The 20,579-nt window shown below is 46.2% G+C and overlaps 1 protein-coding gene across 2 annotated transcripts in view; it reads right to left on the bottom strand.

Annotated features, from left to right (window-relative positions):
* LOC117973768 (mitochondrial import inner membrane translocase subunit TIM16-like) overlaps window positions 1-20,409 on the bottom strand; it is an 86,095-nt gene extending 65,686 nt beyond the window's left edge. The window contains exons 1-9 of one of the 2 annotated variants that reach the window (XM_058995728.1): window positions 20,195-20,408; window positions 15,731-15,827; window positions 15,282-15,362; window positions 14,742-14,812; window positions 13,497-13,680; window positions 13,299-13,375; window positions 9,174-9,224; window positions 1,404-1,490; window positions 993-1,075 (exon numbers count right to left, since the gene is read on the bottom strand). In XM_058995728.1, coding sequence (XP_058851711.1) covers window positions 993-1,075; window positions 1,404-1,490; window positions 9,174-9,224; window positions 13,299-13,375; window positions 13,497-13,680; window positions 14,742-14,812; window positions 15,282-15,362; window positions 15,731-15,827; window positions 20,195-20,254 — 791 coding nt within the window. In that variant the 5' untranslated portion in view covers window positions 20,255-20,408. Of the gene's footprint in view, window positions 1-992; window positions 1,076-1,403; window positions 1,491-9,173; window positions 9,225-13,298; window positions 13,376-13,496; window positions 13,681-14,741; window positions 14,813-15,281; window positions 15,363-15,730; window positions 15,828-20,194 lie in introns of both variants that reach the window. The other variant, XM_058995726.1, reaches the window with a different exon arrangement.
* Between the last annotated feature and the right edge of the window lie 170 nt (window positions 20,410-20,579).

Here is a 20,579-nt window from a genome sequence, read left to right on the forward strand (position 1 = left end):
CAACCCCAGACAGGAGGTGATCCAGCACTCTTGAGAAGAGGAATATTACACACATGGAAGGGCTCTGGAAATGCAAGCTGCAAGTGGTCATAAAAATGCCATCAACAGAGACAAGACAACTGCCTTTGGAAGACCTCTAAAAATACCCAGAGGAGAATGCTAACAAACAGGGAGAAACCTGAAAAATGCTGGTTACAGGGATGGAAATAAGACTACAGACTACATATCCACAGACTACAGGACCAGCCCCATGCTAGTCAGCTCTGCCCCAATGCTCACAGGCACAGCCAGTCGCGATGAGAGAAGCCCTGCCCTGTGCTGCTGGGGCTGGCTGCAGTGAGGCTGCACTCCATGAACAGCACTATGCGTGGAATCCAGGAACTTTCCCTTTGTCGGCAGATGTCATGTCATGCATTATAGTTCATTTCCTCTGCTGACACATGCCAGAGAGAGTGAGAGAGAGAAAGAGAGAGGGACGCCACACTGTTGTCGGCTCAGCTTGAGTGACTGTGCCACTGCTCCCTTGGCAGGACACTATTTTTGAACTTTTGCTTTTTTTTACTATAGAAAAAAAATATCTTTAAATACAGATTATATGCATGCCTAGTAGATTCCATAGGCCCTCTCCTCCAAGCCCTGGCAAACGTCTCACACATTTCTCTCTCACCAGCAGTGCCCCGCATTCAAAGCGAGCGTGGACTATCTGATGAGCTGTTCTTTAAGGCCTATCTTAATGATCCAAAACTGCTGAAGATCCTAATAGCCTCAGCACTGTATTTTAATTGTCTTTAGTGCTGTGAGTAAAGGGGGAAGTGACATCACTGTGTAGTGAGAACTCTGAAGGGTCCCCAGTGGCATGAGGAATTCTGTCTTCACACAGACCTGCCCTGTTGTAATGGCATACCAAAGGGCCATAGCATAAACACATGTAACCCCTCCAGCCCAGGATGTCTCCTCGACCTCTCCGCCCTCCACCAGCTGCCTCTACTCACCCCGGGGAGGTATCCAGAGACACCGAGCCCACCGAAGAACCCATCTTCCTGGCATCCCACACCCGGACCTCCCTCTCCCGCATCTGGGGTACAAACACACACAGGGAGTGCCCTCAGTATGCTGGCTGGAGTTCAGGGGGGAAAATCCTTGTGGTAAAGGTGCTATCCTCTCATGCCAGTCAAGCTCAGTTACAAATCAATCGGATTTCCCAAACTTTGTACAAAACTACTCTGAGCAAAAGGTTCATAACCTCTGTTGGAAGTTCGTAAGCATCATTTTTAAAGTATTCATTATTACACTCAAAAATGCCCTTACATGAACAATGAACCCCTAAGACTCTAAGACCCTAAGCAACCAGTTAAAGGGTTTAGTTTGAGTTTGGGTCCTCCCTCCCTTCCTTCCTTCCCTACCTGGTTAAATCCAGCACACAGGACATTGTCTGTGTCCCCAATCCAGATCACTCGAGAATCCTTGTTGTTCTGAAGGCCTTGAGCGTTCTAGAATAGAGAAGGGAAAAAACACTGAGAATTACCGATAAATAGCAGTGTGGAGCGAGGGACTGGAAGACAGTGTGGCTTAATACTTGGAGAACAAGGACTGGGAGGCGATGTGGCTTAATACTTAGAGCACAGGGACTGGGAGGCGGTGTGGCTTAATGGAGAGAGTGTTGTTTTGAGTGGAGAGCTGAGGGACAGAGAGCCAGTGTTTACTCACAGCCACCCCCCTCTAAACTAACATGTGGAAGCTGTGAGACCGGCACGCTGTATGAAGAGGTGCCTCTGCTGGAACGCACATGCAATAAAAAGGCCGGTGTGCTTATCCTTTGTCCTGGACAGCTGTTACTGGGCAAACCTGTCGAGAGTGCGTCGGGTCGTTAGGGGCTGTACCGAGTGCCTGGGGCAGGCAGCCTAAAAACAGGGGTGAGGGGTGACCTGGGACATGCTGTCCAGACAGCCCAGAGGCAGGTTTATTGGGCCCTGGTATTAGGAAACATTTTACAAGGAAGAGGCTATATGGGGTGGGTGGGCAGCCCTAGCCCAAACAGCACAGCATAAAAGATTTGAACTGGGAGTCGCCTTACAGTGGAGGTGATCAGTGAGCAGATTGCAACCCCATTGAATCCAGTGCAAGCAGTTTCCGAAAGAGACCGGAGACGGGCGAGGGGACTGAACTGCAAGCTTGAACTGCAATGCTCTCTATCCCTGCTCTGTGGATACAGAGTCTCCAGGACCTGTCAAGAGCCGTGCCCTCTGTGTGAACCAGGCGATGGTGATGGCGGGAGGGGGAAGAGAGAGCCAGAGAGCCGGGAGGTGGATGACAGCGACAGGCTGGAGCCCAGCCCCCTCTGCTCACAGACACATTCCAGCACTGTGTGTTTATACTGCAGCCTGTCCGCCAGGATCAACACAGCCTGATATTCAACACCCCCGAGCTCCAGCACTACACAACCTGGAGCTTCATGACATCTAATGAAAAGCAATGGCGTGTTTTTCCTGGCAACCGCACACAACAGAAGGCAGAGTGGCGCCGAGCCCTCCCTGTCCTGTGTGGGGCTGGCAAGGAGGCCGGGGTGTCGGGGCGCAGGGGAACACCTGGAGGGAGGGGCAAATACCCAGACCGTGACGGGAATCACTAGGGGATATAGTGTAATTACCCACGATATTCACAGGCCTGAAGAATGGGGGTTATTAAACAGTAAGGGCTGTGTTCAATTTCAGGGAACTATGCAAGTTAAATTCTCCAGATTCCTAGTTCAACCGGGCGCATTCCTTTAAATGCTCCCTGGGACATACTGACAGTGATGGAATTGGATTAGATGAAAATCTGCAGAAAATAACAATAATAATAATATTAATGACAATAAAGTGACACCCCAAAGCTTTTTATAGATTTTAAATGAGCTTTAAAACCTTTAGCAACATCTTCCAAGCAATGGCTGTCTTTCATGATGCAAGCAACGTTGAATGTTTTTAATTTTACCCTGAAATCATCAAGGAAAAAAAAAAAAATGCCTGTGTGTTTGTGTTTAACAGCAGTGCGGAGGGCTGTGGCAAGCAGCTGGTGCTGATAGAAGAACAGGGTAATAAAGGGAACAGCTGCTTCAACCAGAGGACTGAAATCTATACACGAGTCTGGGGGGGGGGGGGCGACAACGTCACGGGGTGAGGGGGCTACAGTGAGACCAATTCTTCAAAACGAATGGGTGGGGTCCAGTGGCCAGGTGATGATGTTTGAGGTCAACGTTCACAGGGAGCACACACCAGAGCATTGTCCAGTCCAGAGCCTGTGGATTTTATTGGGCTCCTGCTGTATATTAAACTTGTTCTCTTCAATGACCAATTAAAGACCTGCTACCGATTCAGCTCAACAACAACTACAATAAACCACTTGATCTCAAATCAAAGAACAAAAAAAAAAACTAAAGTGTGTTTCAGCTCATCTGGTGCTGCAATCTCAGAAGACACTGGGAAAATAAACCTTCTTCAGATACAACATCCAACCTTATGCTGGACTGGATGGGTGCTGTCTGTCTGTCTGTCTGTCTGTCTGGGCATGGAGTCCATGTGGGTTATGGATTCCCAGTGCATGAGTCATGATGCGGTACCCTAATCAGGCAGCACAGCCTTTTACAGTAAGACCTATCTTTACGTTGCCCTCTTACCAGCAAGTAAACCTCACACATATTTATTTTTCCAGCTCTTCAGCTGCCACGGTTACTCAGTCTCTTTGGAGACTGCTTAATTCAGGTTTGCTACTTCTTACAGTGAATCTTTGTGGACTGTGGTTTCGCTGAAGTGATCTGTGGGATGCAGCATCCAGCGCTGCCCCCTCCTTCATTCTCTCCACCTCGCCTTCACTGATTAAAACAAGACTTTCTGAGACGCTCCGCCCCCCCAAAAAAAATCCAGCTGAAAGCAAACTAGCTGTTTTATTCTTTCACTTCCTCTCTCTCTCGCCTACCAGGCGTTCTGCCTTTAATTAAAAGCATCCCTGCCCAGAACACTCTTAACCCTTCGCATGGTTTCTTTTTTTCTCTAATTTAAAAAAAAAAAAAAAGATTAATGACTAACTTCAGTGCACTGTCCTGCCTGATCCCTCTGCGTCCAGCAGAAGGAGACACACCCCATTGCCCGCAGTGCCTCTAGTCACAGGTAGAGTGCGCTGCCAGTTCTCTGCTCCTCTGAGTCCCAGGCAGGGACAGTTTACTCTCTTTACTTCTGGAGTCCTCTATTGTCTCTAATACTGCACCACTCAAGGTGCAGATCCTGCATTGTTTTTGCTACTGACTGGTTCTGCCACAAAAGCTTCACACGAGCCAGCAAACATGAAACCTGGCTTTAGATTAAGAGGTGAATCCACAGAGGAATCAACTCACAGATTCTCAAACGGTGGACAAAAGTGCATTGAACTTGAGAAGCAGGAGTTGAAACCCCCTCCCCCATTGTGTTTCTATGTTGGTGTGTTAGTGGGTTGGTCTTTTCAAGCAGCACTCATTTGCATGTGATTTTACAAACACATCGTAGTACAGTTCTGAAAAGGGAAAGAGCACAGATCCCTGATCCCACACTTGGGAACAGAGGTATGGCCGTCCTAGCGAGGCGCGACTATAAATAGAACGCAGTTCGGATGGTTTATCCAAAGTGGTTTTTTTTTTGTATTCCTGCTTCCCACGGACTCCCTGGGAAATAAAGGACATGCTATGATTTGTGCGTGGAGCTGGAGGGAGGCTTTTCCAGGGGACTAGGAGTGAGAACTACCCCCCCCAGGCCTGAACCTTCTCTACACAAGCAAGCACAACCATGCCTGCCAAACCTGAGACCCCCCCCCCTCCCACATCACTTAACCCAGTCCTGCCCAGGCTTCCATTCACAGCGGCCACACTGCAGCATCCCGGACTGGGGGAGCTGCTGGGAACTCTGCTGTTTATGAAGTGGTGCTGTTGGCGGCTCACTTAGCTTCAAACGGCAGTGGATCTTAATAAATACAAATCTGGTATGCAGCCCCATCGCAGATTACCTCTCTCTGTATTGTTGTAGGGTTGTAGTTGTGGGTGAGAGAGAGACTCTTCTTCTTGTGTCCTCTAGTCTAGAGACATATAAAGGCAGACTAATCAAGATTATATAGTGACACCGTTTATTATCTCCAGATCAAACACAACAGAATGTAGGGTTTACATTACATTATGAGTGATACGGTACGTTTGCTTAAGAGTTTACAGCATTTATCATAAATGTGTTTTTTTTGTTTTTTTTTTACTGGTTGCCAATAATTCCACGGACTTTGACACCTCTGGAGTATTAGCTTGGGGGAGGGTGTGGAGGGTTTGCCCCCAGGTGGCGTCCAGATGGGTTGATTCGCTGGAAACTAACTCTGGGCAGTGCCTCTGCGCTAATGAGGCTCCATCTGTAAAGAACACGTGGGGCGAGCGCAGGGAGCGGTTACTTCAGGTCAGGAGTGAGGTGTGCTGGCAGAGTCACACAGATCCTGTTCGCAGCGAGCGTCCGTCTCTGAAACGGGGAGCTACGGGAGCGACTCCGTTAAGACACACAAGGCACAAGCACTAAACTGGGAGTGCCCTGTTGCTCCCGCTGCTTCCAGCTCCCAGAGGAACGAAGCTGAAGTTTACATCACAAGGAGCCCCTTTTATGGAGGTCTTTAGGGGGGTGGGGGTGCTATGGAAAATGGGATTGAAGTAAAACGGGACAAAAACAAATCTGAATTTGGTTTTTCACCCCATCCCACAGAACAAACAGAAGCAGTGATACGCACAGCGCAGTGTGTGCGGGTTACAAAATGGGACTGCTAATGACTGCTTGTTTAGCTGCCATTCCTATAATAACCCCTTCACAGCTAGCATCTCCAGCCAGCTCTCAAACAATAGAGAGGAAGCTGCCTTCTGCCTAGACAGAATCACAAGTACCAGGCTTGAGTGCATCTCTTACAGAAGCTCCCAACATGTTTAAGGCTCATCTATTTAATTACTTTAAAGGCCTCCACTCTTCCCGAGGGGTCTGCGATCGCCCATGGAGACGCTACAGTGCCTTTATTCAGCGCTGGCTTGGACAGTCTTGTTTACAGTGAGATTCGTGTTTCGTGTAAGAAATGTTTCCATGGCAAACACACACACGTCAGTCAATCTCCCTGCTTCTTACTGCATTTGTCTGTTAGTTTTAATATAAGGCCTCAGTCAGAACTAATTAAAATTGGACAAGTGTTTCAACAAGCAGAACGCAAGTAACCCAAATCAGCCCGGGGTTCCGCTGTGCAGCTCATATACAGCAGAGTGCCTGTCAAGTCAAACTTCGCAAGGTGCTGAATACAGCAGCTTTAAAAAAGGCACAGACACAGCACCTGGGTGTCTTATTTGTCTGCAAGATCCTCAAATCGTACCATTTATCCTGGTTTTGAATGGTGCCTACCACTGATCTCGTCCAGAGTGGTTCCTCGAGCGGTCACAGCAATTCAGTCTACAAAGCAAAAGTTTCCCCTTTGCCGTTTTTTTACAAAAATATCCACAACCTTATAAACATATTACATCCGTAACTTATTACATTGAAAAGAAACAGAAGAAAGAAGGAGGCATTTTAAGACTAAACAAATCTGTTGCTAATTAACGCTAATTGTTTAAGCTGCTGCGAGACAGTCAGCGGTAACGGAGTGTGAAACGATCTCCCCTCCCCCAGCAGCTCTAATTTCCACTCATGGGTTGTGCTCGGGACTTGAACCTGTGAGAAGAAAGGAATTGCCCCCTTTCCATTAGACATGAAACTGAGCTTCGTGGACGTCGGCAATCCCGAGACACGAGCCAAAGTAAATGACGAGACTGAGCTGAGCCGAAACGTGACCCGATAGCCTCTCCACACCAGCACAGGGAACTGGAACAGAGCGGGCCTTCTCAAACAGACCCTGTCAAAACACGTTCAAGAGAAATAAACGGAAAATAAGAAGAGGGGCCAAACAGCTTTAAATCGGCACGGAACGCACCCCACCCCTCCAAAAAAAAACCCAACAATTTCAAATACTCTCATTTCACAAAAATCATGAATTTGGCCAAGACTATTCCCTTTCCTGCCTGCTTCTTGCCAAAAGCAACACACAGCTCCTTCTCTTGAGGTAGCGGTGTCCTGAAACTGACGCGTATTTTGAGCTCTGTAATTTAAAACACTCGCACACACGCACCACACAGAGATGGATACTCTTTCGACATAAAATAACACTTGTGTGATCTCACCATTTCCGGCTATTCATCTCAACCAGCAGGCTGGAGGCACAGCTCCATGAGCACTGAGTAATCCCCCTACCTCGCCCCCCCACTCGACAAGAGCGCAGCCAGGAGCAGAGAAGAGCAGAGCAAGCCGGCTCAAACATCAGCTGGAATTTCTAGAGCAGGTAGCCTCCTCTCTGTGCAGAATTCAGAACTTCAAGCACAGCCCTGGAACCCTGGATACATACAAGTAAAAGAAACTTGGGAGAAATCTTAAGACTTAAGTAACGAATGTCAACACCACCAAAGAATAGGTCACTCTCACCTGCCCCTACAGAAAAAAAACAACAGCGTCTCATACCGTGGCACAGAATGCCCATGCATAGTTTCAACAACGCCGGATAGTCCATCAAGTGCCAGCAAAGTGAAGGATGTGGGCGAGAGGGTTTTGAAACAGAGGACAGTGGCCATTCGCAATGACTGTAACGGTCTCAGCTGTTCATATCCAATCGATCTTATTTTAAAACCTTGTTCTCTTGGTTTGAGTCAGCATGTGGCCGAAGCATGCTTATCTGGATCACGATTGAACTGTCATTTATCCTGATGAGTACCAAATCACCGAACAAACAACAGCTACTGGAAAGATATGTTTTTGGCATGTGATATAAACAATCGCAGACAGCTTTCATTGTTCAGTTTTCATGAAGCTTTCCAGACAGAGGCGCTGTAATTCCGACCCCAGTCAAGCAGGTTTCAAGGGAGGAGGCCCACAGCTGAACTCCAGAGGTTCATAAAGACCAAGGATGGTTACAGCTTTTAAAAGGGCAGCGCCAAAGACTTGCGCTGGCAGGCAAGACTCTCATTTGGGTTAAAGCATAATTCGGTTTGTAACCTCTTAATACTTAGCGAGCGAGCTAACCTGCCAAAAACAGCCTGGCCTAAATAACTCCCGAGGTCCAGCCAGAGGAGCGTTAACCCCCGAGAGGCTCCCCCCCCCCCCCCCCCCCCCCCCCCCCCCCCCCCCCACCAGGACGCACCCATCCCAGTTATCATTTCTAGTGTTTAAATGATAAATTGCCCCATTATGCGAATTCCCCGTTTTCTAAATCTGGTTGTGTTTATGGATTAAGATCTATTGACTCAGACAACCACAGGCTTCCAAAAGCAGACATGTGGTGCCAAGACCCTTGCTTACAGAACTCTGCTCCACATTACTGCAATCTGCTGCCAGCTCAACCGGAAGCAGTGCCTTGCTCTGGGCCTGTCTAAACACTGGTTATTAGGTTTGCTGAAAGCACAGTGCGATGTGTACAACGCACACCCGTGCCCTGTGTATTGCATGAAACAGATTGGCAAGTGGAGGATTGTGCAGAAATGAGCGTGAGATTCTTTCTCGAGAGTCTGTCCTGATAATCTTATACTGAGGCACTAAATGACTCATGAAGGCACAAGGCTTCCAAACAACCCGGCTGGCATTCCAGAAGACCCGTTGGATAAATGTTGTTTATCGTACAGCCCAAAGGTCGTTCCCAACACGGGAATCAAGGAGGTGGGATTAGCCAAATAAACAAACAAGGTTATAAAAAGAGGGAAGGTTGACCTCCACGTCAGCCCCCGAGCACGGAGCGCTCCTGCAGTCTCACAGCCTAATTCTCAGGGTCCTTCCCAAAGAGGTGCCTGAACTCTGCTTTGGGAATGCGACCCCCTTCTTGTGCCCGGGCACTGGGAAAGCGCGCTGGCAATGCCCCCCCCCCCACCTAGTGACGGAGGCCTCCAAACTGGACACAACGCCGATTTCCAGATGCCTCCGCTGCAGTGCTGGAAGTAAGACTCCTATTGCATTGCAGTATCACCCATTCCAGGTTTTAACATGTGCTTGATTAGCCCCAGTGGATAGGTTCCAAGCTCAGGTGTGTGTTATTTGACTTCCATCTGTGTGATGATACAGTACGCGCTGAGGAGAGAGGCTTGTTACCTGCACTGCTGTCAGCTGAGCCCTGGGGTCAAAGATCCGCAGCTTCTTGTCCTGAAAGGAAATAAAACAGTCAATAAAGAGCCTCTCTTTGCAGGTTTTTCACACAAAGGATTTCATGCAAACATCCCATTGGTTTGTCTGTACCGATTGATAAACGTCTTGGTTTATAATAATATACAGATTCGACTGATTTCACGGCCCCAGTACATTCTATGATACTTAGATCTGCCTTTGCTGGCAACCCGTAACACATTTCTAAAAAAAAACTTTGGGACAAGTTCACAAATAATTTAATCCCAAAAAAGGGGCTATCGATTCCAAAAACAGGGTTAATTTCCAGAAATGGGGCTCTCGGTTCCAGAAACGGGGCTCTCGGTTCCAGAAACGGGGCTCTCGAAACTATGTTTTACTCCGCATATTATTTTTTATGCTGTTACCGCAGTTTACTGCAGTGCTGTCTATTGCTTCTGGTGTGGCCAGATGTACAGCTCTGCTGTACCTTCCTCTGGTACAGACCCTGGAAACGTTCCTCTTTCACCCAGCACATAAATCACTAAACTGAGAACAAAATGTGAGCCTGATATACACAACAGTCCAATCTGAAGACACAGAGAGCCTTTTCAAGGACAAGCTGAATCGCAGCGAGCTGAATGAGGAACCAGGCCCCAGTGCAGAGCACCTCCACGTCCCCTGGGCATTTGGGGGGACCCCCCCTGGGCTCTGGGGTGCTCTAGCCTGCCCTCTCCCTGACCTCCGCAGCACTTGGCTGCAATGAGCTTGTGTGTTGGGGTACACTGCGCCCCTGTGCGTATTTTGTGTTCTGTTGTATTTGTATGTATTGTGTTATTATTATTTCAAATGAATGTTTGGTGTACACAGGTGTTTTACGTCGGCAGGGAAGGATTGTGTCTGGCTCTGAATGATTAACAAGCAATCGAGCCAGGCACAGCTGCTTGATAAGAGGGATCGCTTACTCTGGGTTAGTGTGTTCAGAGGCGGAACGAGAGCGGTGAGTCGGGAGATACAGAAACTAATATCGAAAACAATTGCTACCCCGTGCTAGTTTTACACCAGCACAACTTGTTTGTTTTGTGTCTGTTCTGTCTGTTTATTTTGGCCACTGTGCCGTCTTGTTGAAGTGTTCTGTGTTTGTTTAAATCTTTGTTTTATAATAAACGCACATCAGCGCTTCATCACTTCCTGGTGTTACGTCACCACCTGCCTACTCACTTCTCTCGTGGAGGAGAAGCCTGGGCTCCATCCAACCTCCCTGATCAGATTACTCTGCCCAGTCTCCAGGTTCTCAATCCAGGGGTCCTGTCCCTGCCGTGTCCTTGTGTCTGGTTCTCCTGCCCTGCACTGTGACTAGCCTCTGAGAGAATCAAGCTCTGCTACTGGTTATCCAGCGCACTTAATAGTCATCATTACGAAACTGCCATTACCACTGGCACCGAAATATTAATTAGCACCAAAGAAATCCAATTTCTGGAAAAGCTGTTGCTGAGAGCATAATGGGTCCTGTGATTGCCTGCTGTAGTCAATGTTTAAAAACACAAAAACTGCATGATTCCATATTCTTACTTCATACATAGTTGTGATCTTTAAGGAAAACCCTAGAAAACCAGCTGTGTACTGATTTACACGCTAGCCGAAGCGTTTGTCAACTTGACAAGTTTTTAATAAGTTTCACCTTCCTTCTTACAGACACGGCTGATAACTGCAGTCTTATTAGATTTAGGCATTCAAGCCGTCACAAACAGAGGCACAGCTGTTTAATAAAGGTACGGCCTCCTAAAGACCCCTTTAAACAGCCTTTCCCATAGAAACTCTCTGCAATGCCTTTGTTCAGCCATCGCTCTCAGGCTCGGTTTACAGTAACTAAACAGTCAATGCTGTTTTTATTAACTCGCTTGGATCTGCATGCTTCAGTTCCATGGTTACCCAGGCAACCCCATCCATCCACTATGAGTGACAGGTGCCTTATTACCACTGAGCATGGATTAGAGTGTTACAGGATGAGCTGTCTTCAGACTACCACCGGAAAACCCCACTATACACTGTCTCCACCATCATAAATCTGCTACTCATATGTGTTTCAGAATGCTAGCTACGGAAAGCAATAAGCTTGAACTTTGAACCTTTATTACTGTGCGGTGCAGGGATGGAAATAAGACTCCTACTGCATAGCAGTTTCACCCATTCCAGGTTTTACAACAAGCTTGATTAGCCCCAGTGTGCAGGGAACAAGCTCTGGAGTCTCTTGTTAAACTCATCCTGCTGTGCAATGGGAGTCTAATTTCCATCCCTGTGATATTTCTGTATTTTATATATTTTTATTTGACGTAAAAGTGGATTGCAATGGCTAGGTCTATTACAGCAGCAGAATGCATGTAGCTATGAAAGACTTGTTCCTCTGTGACTTAACGAGACTGCTTTGTGTTTTGTACATTACTGGAATGAGCAGCCCTTTGATCACTGACATATTCCAGGCGTTTTTAAATTGTTTGACTTTTATAATACTTTTCTTTTAATTAAGCGTTGCTACTAAATCGAGAAGTGCATCAGAAAATAGATTGATTTATTTATAAATGCGACAGGGAATCGGAAAATAACTTGAATCCACCCCCCCTTCACCTCTCTACTGTGGGAGGGCACCGAAGAACAGCTTTATTTTAAAAAGCCAAAAAAAGAGAGAGGCATAATTAAAAATCAATTTGCCTGCAATGGATCATGTTAAACTCCATTATCAGCCAGCCCTCCCTCCAGTCCTCTCTGCGCTTCCTCCTCGCTCAGCAGCTTGCACACTCGCTTCTTTGTTAGTCCGGGTCTGTGTTTCAGTTTTAGGTGAGACCTTTCGGTTCAAGTTTTCCTTGGCAAACCGTTCTTCACATGTTCCACATTATGTGGATTTAAGGAATGTGAAAACGATCTCAATTGCACGCATATGTCGCAGTGTTTATTTGCTTTAATAAGCCAGATCTGGAGATTGAAGGCTATTAAAATTAAATTAGACAAAACTGAAAAAAGGCTCTCTCTCTCTCTCTCACACACACACACACACACCTGCTTCCAATTTCACTGCAACTGATCCTGCTTCAGCCAGCAGTGACACCCTGTTCATTACATCAGGGCTGGAGGAGTGTAGGGGCCTGAGCTCAATACTGCAGCAAACAGTTTAACCCAAACTAATATCACCCTGTAGAGCAGCACCCAGGCAGCAAACCTTACATCTGTGTGCAGTAACCCTTCAGAGGAGTCTACCAAAGAAAACGTGCACAGCAATTTTACACTATATTATGCTTTCCCCCCCTGTTTTATTGTACTTTACTCTAGGATTATGCCTTCACTGTTCTTTACTACACAGTTACCATAGTATACCGCAGTAAAGTTTTAGAAAGGATGTGCAGCCTTTTAGCAAGATTTTTTTTGTGTTTTTTTTTTTTTTTAATATTGCAGGGACTTATAAAATGAACTGGAACCTATAAAATGAAAGTTTATTTTTGGGTTTTTTTTTTACATTTTTATGCAACTGTAAAGCTTTTTTTTTTTTTAAATCAGAAAGTTTCAAAAGAAAACCACTGGCCCACATCTAAACACATTTGACAGTACCTCAAATAGCAAGCTGTAAAAAAATAAACGTACTAAACAAACAAGAGACAGTCCCTGTGGATCATGTGGTGGTCATATATCGCCATCTCCTGGTGACACACCAATATTACAACACAACTTTCAAACCAGAGGAGTTTAATTACCTCGATACAGAAAAACACTTGACTGGCCAACCCTGGTTTACCAGTCATTTTGTACAATCATTTTGCACTGCTTGTCAATAATAATAATAATAATAATAATAATAATAATAATAATAATAATAATAGGAATATAATGTACACCCAACTAATAACCTTATAATTCCTTCCAGGTTTTTTTGGCGCCAGGGTTCATGCCGTTCTGAGATGAAGTTGTTTATGATTATTAACTACTGATGGCCCAGCTTAGTCTTATTATCATACATCTTATAACTGTCTCTAGACTCCTGCAGCGCAGATCTGAATGTTTACAACTAATAATAACATTCCTTCTAATAATATGACACTCCTGAATAAAGCCCAGCGGAGGACTTACCTTGCAGGACGTGGCGATGAGGGAGCCGTCCTGTTTCCAGGAGAGGCTCTGAATCTGGTCTCCGTGATCCTCCAGGGCTGAGATAAACCAAAGAGAGGAATGAGAGAGGAAACACTGGACAGGATCTGATGACATCGTAATGCTTTTCATGTTCTTGCATGGCTCAAGTGTTCGGTATGGTTAAACAGCCTCCGGTACCTGCGAGTTGACTCTGCTGAGCCGCGTCCCAGACTGTGGCGACCCTGCCTGCACTGGTGGCCAGCACTCCGTCAGCGGTGGGGTGGAAGAGAACGTTCTCGACTCGCCCCCCCCCGGGGCTCAGGGTCACCCCAGGGGAGGAGGGCACGGTCTGGCCAGACTCCGGCAGCCGCCACACCTTCACCTGAACGCAACAGAGGGGACCAAAGTTATTCTCTGTGAGACATGCCTGTTACTGTAATACAGTTCAATTCAACGTTATTCTCTGTGAGACACGCCTGTTACTGTAATACAGTTCAATTCAACGTTATTCTCTGTGAGACACGCCTGTTACTGTAATACAGTTCAATTCAACGTTATTCTCTGTGAGACACGCCTGTTACTGTAATACAGTTCAATTCAACGTTATTCTCTGTGAGACACGCCTGTTACTGTAATACAGTTCAATTCAACGTTATTCTCTGTGAGACACGCCTGTTACTGTAATACAGTTCAATTCAACGTTATTCTCTGTGAGACACGCCTGTTACTGTAATACAGTTCAATTCAACGTTATTCTCTGTGAGACACGCCTGTTACTGTAATACAGTTCAATTCAACGTTATTCTCTGTGAGACACGCCTGTTACTGTAATACAGTTCAATTCAACGTTATTCTCTGTGAGACACGCCTGTTACTGTAATACAGTTCAATTCAACGTTATTCTCTGTGAGACACGCCTGTTACTGTAATACAGTTCAATTCAACGTTATTCTCTGTGAGACACGCCTGTTACTGTAATACAGTTCAATTCAACGTTATTCTCTGTGAGACACGCCTGTTACTGTAATACAGTTCAATTCAACGTTATTCTCTGTGAGACATGCCTGTTACTGTAATACAGTTCAATTCAACGTTATTCTCTGTGAGACACGCCTGTTACTGTAATACAGTTCAATTCAACGTTATTCTCTGTGAGACACGCCTGTTACTGTAATACAGTTCTCAATTCAAGCAACTTGCAGGAGACACCACAGGGATGGAAACGAGGCTCCCATTGCACAGCAGTTTGAATAATTCCTGGTTTTACTAGGAGCTTGTTAGCTATACACTGGGGCTAATCAAGCTCCTAGTAAAACCTGAATGGGTTTCAGGTTTCCATCCCTGCATCAGGAGAGGGAGTTCTTCTTGGTTTTTCACAGCTCATGAGCTGGGAGAGTTCAGCATGTCTCTCACTCAGCGAAGCACGGATGATGCTCTACTCACAGTTTCATCAGCAGAGCATGTAGCCAGCAGGAAGTCATCGAACGGAGAAAAGTCAAAATCTGTCACCAGGTCTAAAGAAAACAATAAGAAATGCATGAATTCAATTCTGATACAAGTCACTGCAAATGAGAGTCTTCACCACAATTTCCGAATGAAATAACCAGATGAACACGGTTTAGATGGAGGACTGTTGCAGTGGAGTAAAAAAACTTAACAGAAAGGAAGCACCTGCTTTTTTTTTTGCGGGGGGTGGGGGGCTGGGAAAACTTTGCTTTTAGGAATTCATATAACATAAGCTGAGCAAGATCAATGGTGCTTGTAATGAACCCAAAAATATTACTGCGCATTCACGCCATTAGGCATGAAGGTATAATAAAGTGAATTACACCGTACACTCAGCCGGCACACTGAACACGTTAGCTATGCAGAGCTCATCTTTCTGCTACAATGAAGCAAGCTGACCAGGCATTCTCCCCCCAAAGACTGTTCCTAATCTCCCCGGAGAGGATATTCTCCACCCCCTGCCTCTCCTCCTCCTACCTGCGTGACAGTGCAGCTGAGACACCGAGCGCTTCCCTTCATTCCCATTGTCCAGAGACACCAGACCCAGCACTCCGCCACCTGCAACGAGACGACAGCACACTGTTCACATCGGAGCAGCCTTCCCAGCACAGGGACTGGAGATCAAGACAGAGGCAGCCTTCCCAGCACAGGGACTGGGGGCTTTCTTCCGATACTTTGTAATTATATATTTATTTTCCTCATTTCGTTCTCCGGTCACATACATTATTATGTATGTGACCGGTTTGAGCCAGCTTCCGAGTACAAACAGTTATCCTTTATTGTTTAAATAAACCAACTGCACCCCTGGCCAGGTCTTAAAGCACTGAATCAATTCATTAGACCTGTGAAACCTGGAGTGGACCAACACTCAGAGCTGGAATCTGTAAGGCCATTGAACCATGAAAAGGGCTGCTGGCCGTGCTTACCGCCCTGCTCCGTGTTGAAGGCGATCAGGCTGCAGCTGGATTTGATGTGGTTCCCACAGGAGGCAGCCGAGCCAGCCCGCACATCGCTGATCCACTCCTGGGGAGAGAAGCAGAGCTGTGAGCATGGAGGGACTGGGGCATCATGCAAGCAAACATCACGCTTTATCTGATGCATTTCGATGGTACTGAATGCTATGCAAGGTTTTACACTCTTAGTGGTTTTTGCGGTGCAGAAGGTCACATGGACTGATTGTACTGTAGCTAGTCCACTGGAGAGAAACTGAGCTACAACAAGTATACAGATCCTATTCCTGCCCTAGACTGAAATCAGCTGGTTTTAAAAAAAAAATGCAAAGCTTTTGCACATTGCTGCAGAGATGCAAAGAAATTGCTTAACCCAAGGGAATTCTGAACAGACACCTAAACTAATCACGAGGCTGCTTGCACACCACTAACCTGTGCAGACAGGCACTGTACCTCAGAAGAAACCATGCAGACAGAGACCTGTCTGTGATGTTGTTAGGCGCACTTCAGGTCTAGAAAGTGCACAGTCATACATCACCAACAGGCTTCATCTGTGAACTGCGCTGTCAATAACAATCTGGATTTGTCTTTGTGAATGCAGTTACTATGCAATACCTGCAGCTTTCTCCTACCTGTCACCCAGGTCACAGGCAGTACAGGGTTTCAATCAAGTGCTAAATAACGACAGTATCCATTCGTGTTGCTTTCTGAAGATGGCACGCACAGCCCTGAAGGGTTCAAATGCTCAAGCCTGTGTGTATAAGGACTGTGTACGCATCACTCTATCAGGGTCTGGACACAGCCAGGACGCCTACTCACAGGATTTCCCATCATTCCAAGGAGATCCTTTTTATTCCTCAGGGACATGTCCGGGCAAGTCCGGGGTGGGAGAGGGAAGCACAGGCTTGAGAGCTTAGCGGACTTCAGCTAAATATTTTCACACGGACCTGTCACACACTCTTGCAAAGATGCATGGTCTGATTTGCCAAGCTTTTGCTCCACTGCTTGCAAAACTTTTTTTGAATAAAAAAATAAAACTAAACCTGTAAAAACTGACACTGTAGTGGGTCCCAGTTTTTAGTTTTTGCAAAATGTGGTGTAAACACACTCCTCAGCATGCACTGCCCTGTGGCAGCCTGGGACACTGGTGCCACAGTCTGTTAGCTGGTACAGTAAATGCCCTGTGTTAAGAGTTAAGGGGTACACTGGAAGCTGCAGGGACGGCCAGGTTTATTGTAGGAGGTTTCCAGCCTGAATCTTCTGCAGCATGCAATGGGTTAAAAGTATCTCTTCAGGAAAGGACTGCGGAAACAGGCAGTGATGTGCAATCTCTGACTCGTGTTTTCAATCAACAGCAAAGGAGGAACTTCAGTCTAAAGCACACTGCTGCAGACACAGCTCAGCACAGCAGGTCGCTGCAGTACTCTGGGGTTCAGTGTGTCTGAGGGGGTATTCAACCACATACAAAATAGTACAGAGCGAATATGAATGAAACGATGTCAAACAAGGTCTCAGCCCAACCCCTGAGGTTTTTAAAGCTCTTTATGGGTTTCAGCATTGGAATGAAGCTAGAACGTGTGCGATCCAGATTCAAGTAAAAATAAGTCTGAATGCAACTCCTAAACTGCGCAGGGCAGCACTTTGACTAAATAAAGGGCTGATTCATTTCCACCCACAGACCCGCAAAGCAGAGAGGCAAACAGCTCATCTGACACAAAGCAGCGATTCTGGAGAGAGTCAAGGAGTCAACTGGGCTGCAATAATAACAGGCCCTTGTAAACCAGTCTATGAAATTACATTTCCAAATACAGCAGAAAACACCCCCTGCCTCCATGACTTCTGTGAATCACGCCAGCGCGGCAGTCAAAACACATCCTCTTCCTGACAGCGAGCTGAAACCGACCGCAAACCAACTGCACCCACCTATACGAACCCTGCTTTAAACAGAATAACACATTGTGAAAGATCAGCACGCACTTTCTGGGTTTTTAATATTCAAACTCCTCTCGTCTATGATTTCTAGGATTGCAGGTGACATTGGAAAGAAGACTTCCATTGCATAGCAGTTTTGATCCATTCCTGGTTTTGCTATGAGCTTATTACAAAGACACACCTGCGTTTGTTACACTACGGCTAGTCAAGTTTGTATTAAAAGCTGGAGTGGATGAAACTGCTATGCAATAGGAGTCCTATTCCCATCCCTGAGCTTGCCTGGTTCCCAGACCTCACTACCTTGCATACAGTACGGACCGGTATGCTCAGATGCTTCAGAAACGCATTGGCTCTAACTGGTTTCAGCTGAGCACTTTAGAGAACTGAAACTTCCCCCGAGACCGTGGCTTTTTACAGGAAATGACACTGAAGATTAAGAGTGGGGTAAACGGTTTGAAATGTGTAATGTTGTTCTAGCAAATGAGAAGACATGCACAGAATTATGGGAGAGTACAGTTCATCCAACCTAGATTACAAACTAAACTCATACTGCTAATATATATATAATTGCAAATCAAAATGAACTAACCCTTGTTTTGAAAAATGCGATCTGTCCTTCATACTGGCGATCGAGTGCATGTAAAACATAAGAATACAATTGTTTTGCCCCCTATTACGAATATTGGTTTTACTACTACTGCTATGCCCTAGCCCTAACCCTAACCCTAACCCTACAGCCTTCTCCATGATGCTCCTGGACACCTGTCATGATACGGACCGGGGCGTCTATATTCAGTCTCGCAGAGACGGAGGGCTGCTCAACCTGAGGCGTCTGCAGGCCCACACAAAGGTGGTGGAACTAGTGATTAGGGACATGCTGTTTGCAGACGACTGTGCAATAGTAGCTCACTCCATTTATCAGCCTCCGGTTCACACGAGCAGCCAGGCGCTGCGGAATGAGAGAGGGGTGAGACTGCCCACAAAGATCAAGGTGTACCAGGCGGTGGTACTGCCCACAAAGATCAAGGTGTACCAGGCAGTGGTACTGCCCCACAAAGATCAAGGTGTACCAGGCGGTGGTACTGCCCACAAAGATCAAGGTGTACCAGGCGGTGGTACTGCCCACAAAGATCAAGGTGTACCAGGCAGTGGTACTGCCCCACAAAGATCAAGGTGTACCAGGCAGTGGTACTGCCCACAAAGATCAAGGTGTACCAGGCGGTGGTACTGCCCACACTGCTGTATGGATGCAAAGCATGGGCACTTTACTGCAGACACCTCAAGCAACTTGAGTAGTTTCACCAGCGCTCCCTGAGATCCATCAGCAAAATCCGATGGCAAGACAAAATCTCCACTCCAGAAGCCCTTAAAAGGTGTCAAATCACAAGTGTGGAAGGCATGGGGCTGAGAGCCCAGTTTCGGTGGGTTGGACATGTCAAAAGGATGGAGGACACCACAATACCCAAAGCTGTGCTTTACAGTCAACTGAACAATGGCCAAAAATAACAGGGAAGGCTACAAGATACAAGGACACCCTTAAACCCTTAAAGGGCAGGAGTGTGGAGTAGTGGTTAGGGCTCTGGACTCTTGACCGGAGGTTTGTGGGTTCAATCCCAGGTGGGGGACACTGCTGCTGTACCCTTGAGCAAGGTACTTTACCTAGATTGCTCCAGTAAAAACCCAACTGTACTAATGGGTAATTGTATGTAAAAATAATGTGATATCTTGTAACAATTGTAAGTCGCCCTGGATAAGGGCGTCTGCTAAGAAATAAATAAATAATAATTAAACACAATCTTAAGGCCTGTAACATCGATACCCACATGACCCTGGACAGGGACAGCAGGAGGAAGCATTGTCACTTAGCCGTCCAAAACCTTGAAATGAAACGAGCAAACACAAGGAAGGACACGAGTGACATGAGAAAGACCATTTCATTAATTCCATCGCCTGTGGCCGCATCTGCGGATCAAGCATTGGCCTTATTTCTCATGAACGAACACACAAACAAATCGAATCACCAAGAACTATCTCCAAAAAACTAATACGTCGTCATCAACGGGAGACACCATCACCCCTAAACCTATAACAGCTAATATATTAGTGTTACCGCTACTAGTGCACACACTTTTGCATCATTGTATCATATATTACTAGAGAAATTCTTCCGCTGCCAACGGTCTCAGGAGCATGCTTACACAGAGAGAATATGAATAAAATATTATTATTATTATTATTATTATTATTATTATTATTATTATTATTATTGATTATGATGATGATGATGATGATGAATGCATGCGGTTGTTGATTTATTTAGTTTAACATCCTATCATGCAATCTGCAGTGTAACAGCTCGAATCTCAACTGCATAATCAGTACACAGCGCGTAAAGCACAGATACTGCACCACTGTGAATTAATCAGGAAGTCGCAATGCACAGAGCTCAAATTTGAGCTTCCCCCTCCGTCACTCCTGTAAATGTCCCCATCGCCCCCCCACACTCACGTCTTTCTTGGGGATCTTCGGGGTGGTGTTTTTGAATTTGGATGCTTTGAAGCGGTTCATCGTATATTTCCCACGGGTCTCTTTGTAATCCCTGTGATTGCCGGCGGCGGATACGATCTCTCAGCCTATCTCTTGCACTAGCAGAAACCACACACACAGACACACACACTGACTGACAACTCGCCTCGCTCGCAGTTCTATCGATTCACTCGGGGATCATCGAGCCGGAGCGATCGAGTATCTGGGCTCTGAAGTTGACTCTGAAGTTTTTAGTTGTTTTGTAAAATGCAGCGCTTGTTTTGTTTTTTTAACTGTATCCGTTTTTGCCCACACCACAATATAAATACTCGCCTTATAAAGGGGACCACTCTGTATTATTATTATT

This window comes from Acipenser ruthenus, chromosome 22 (genome assembly GCF_902713425.1).
Source record: "Acipenser ruthenus chromosome 22, fAciRut3.2 maternal haplotype, whole genome shotgun sequence".
NCBI classification, from domain to species: domain Eukaryota; kingdom Metazoa; phylum Chordata; class Actinopteri; order Acipenseriformes; family Acipenseridae; genus Acipenser; species Acipenser ruthenus.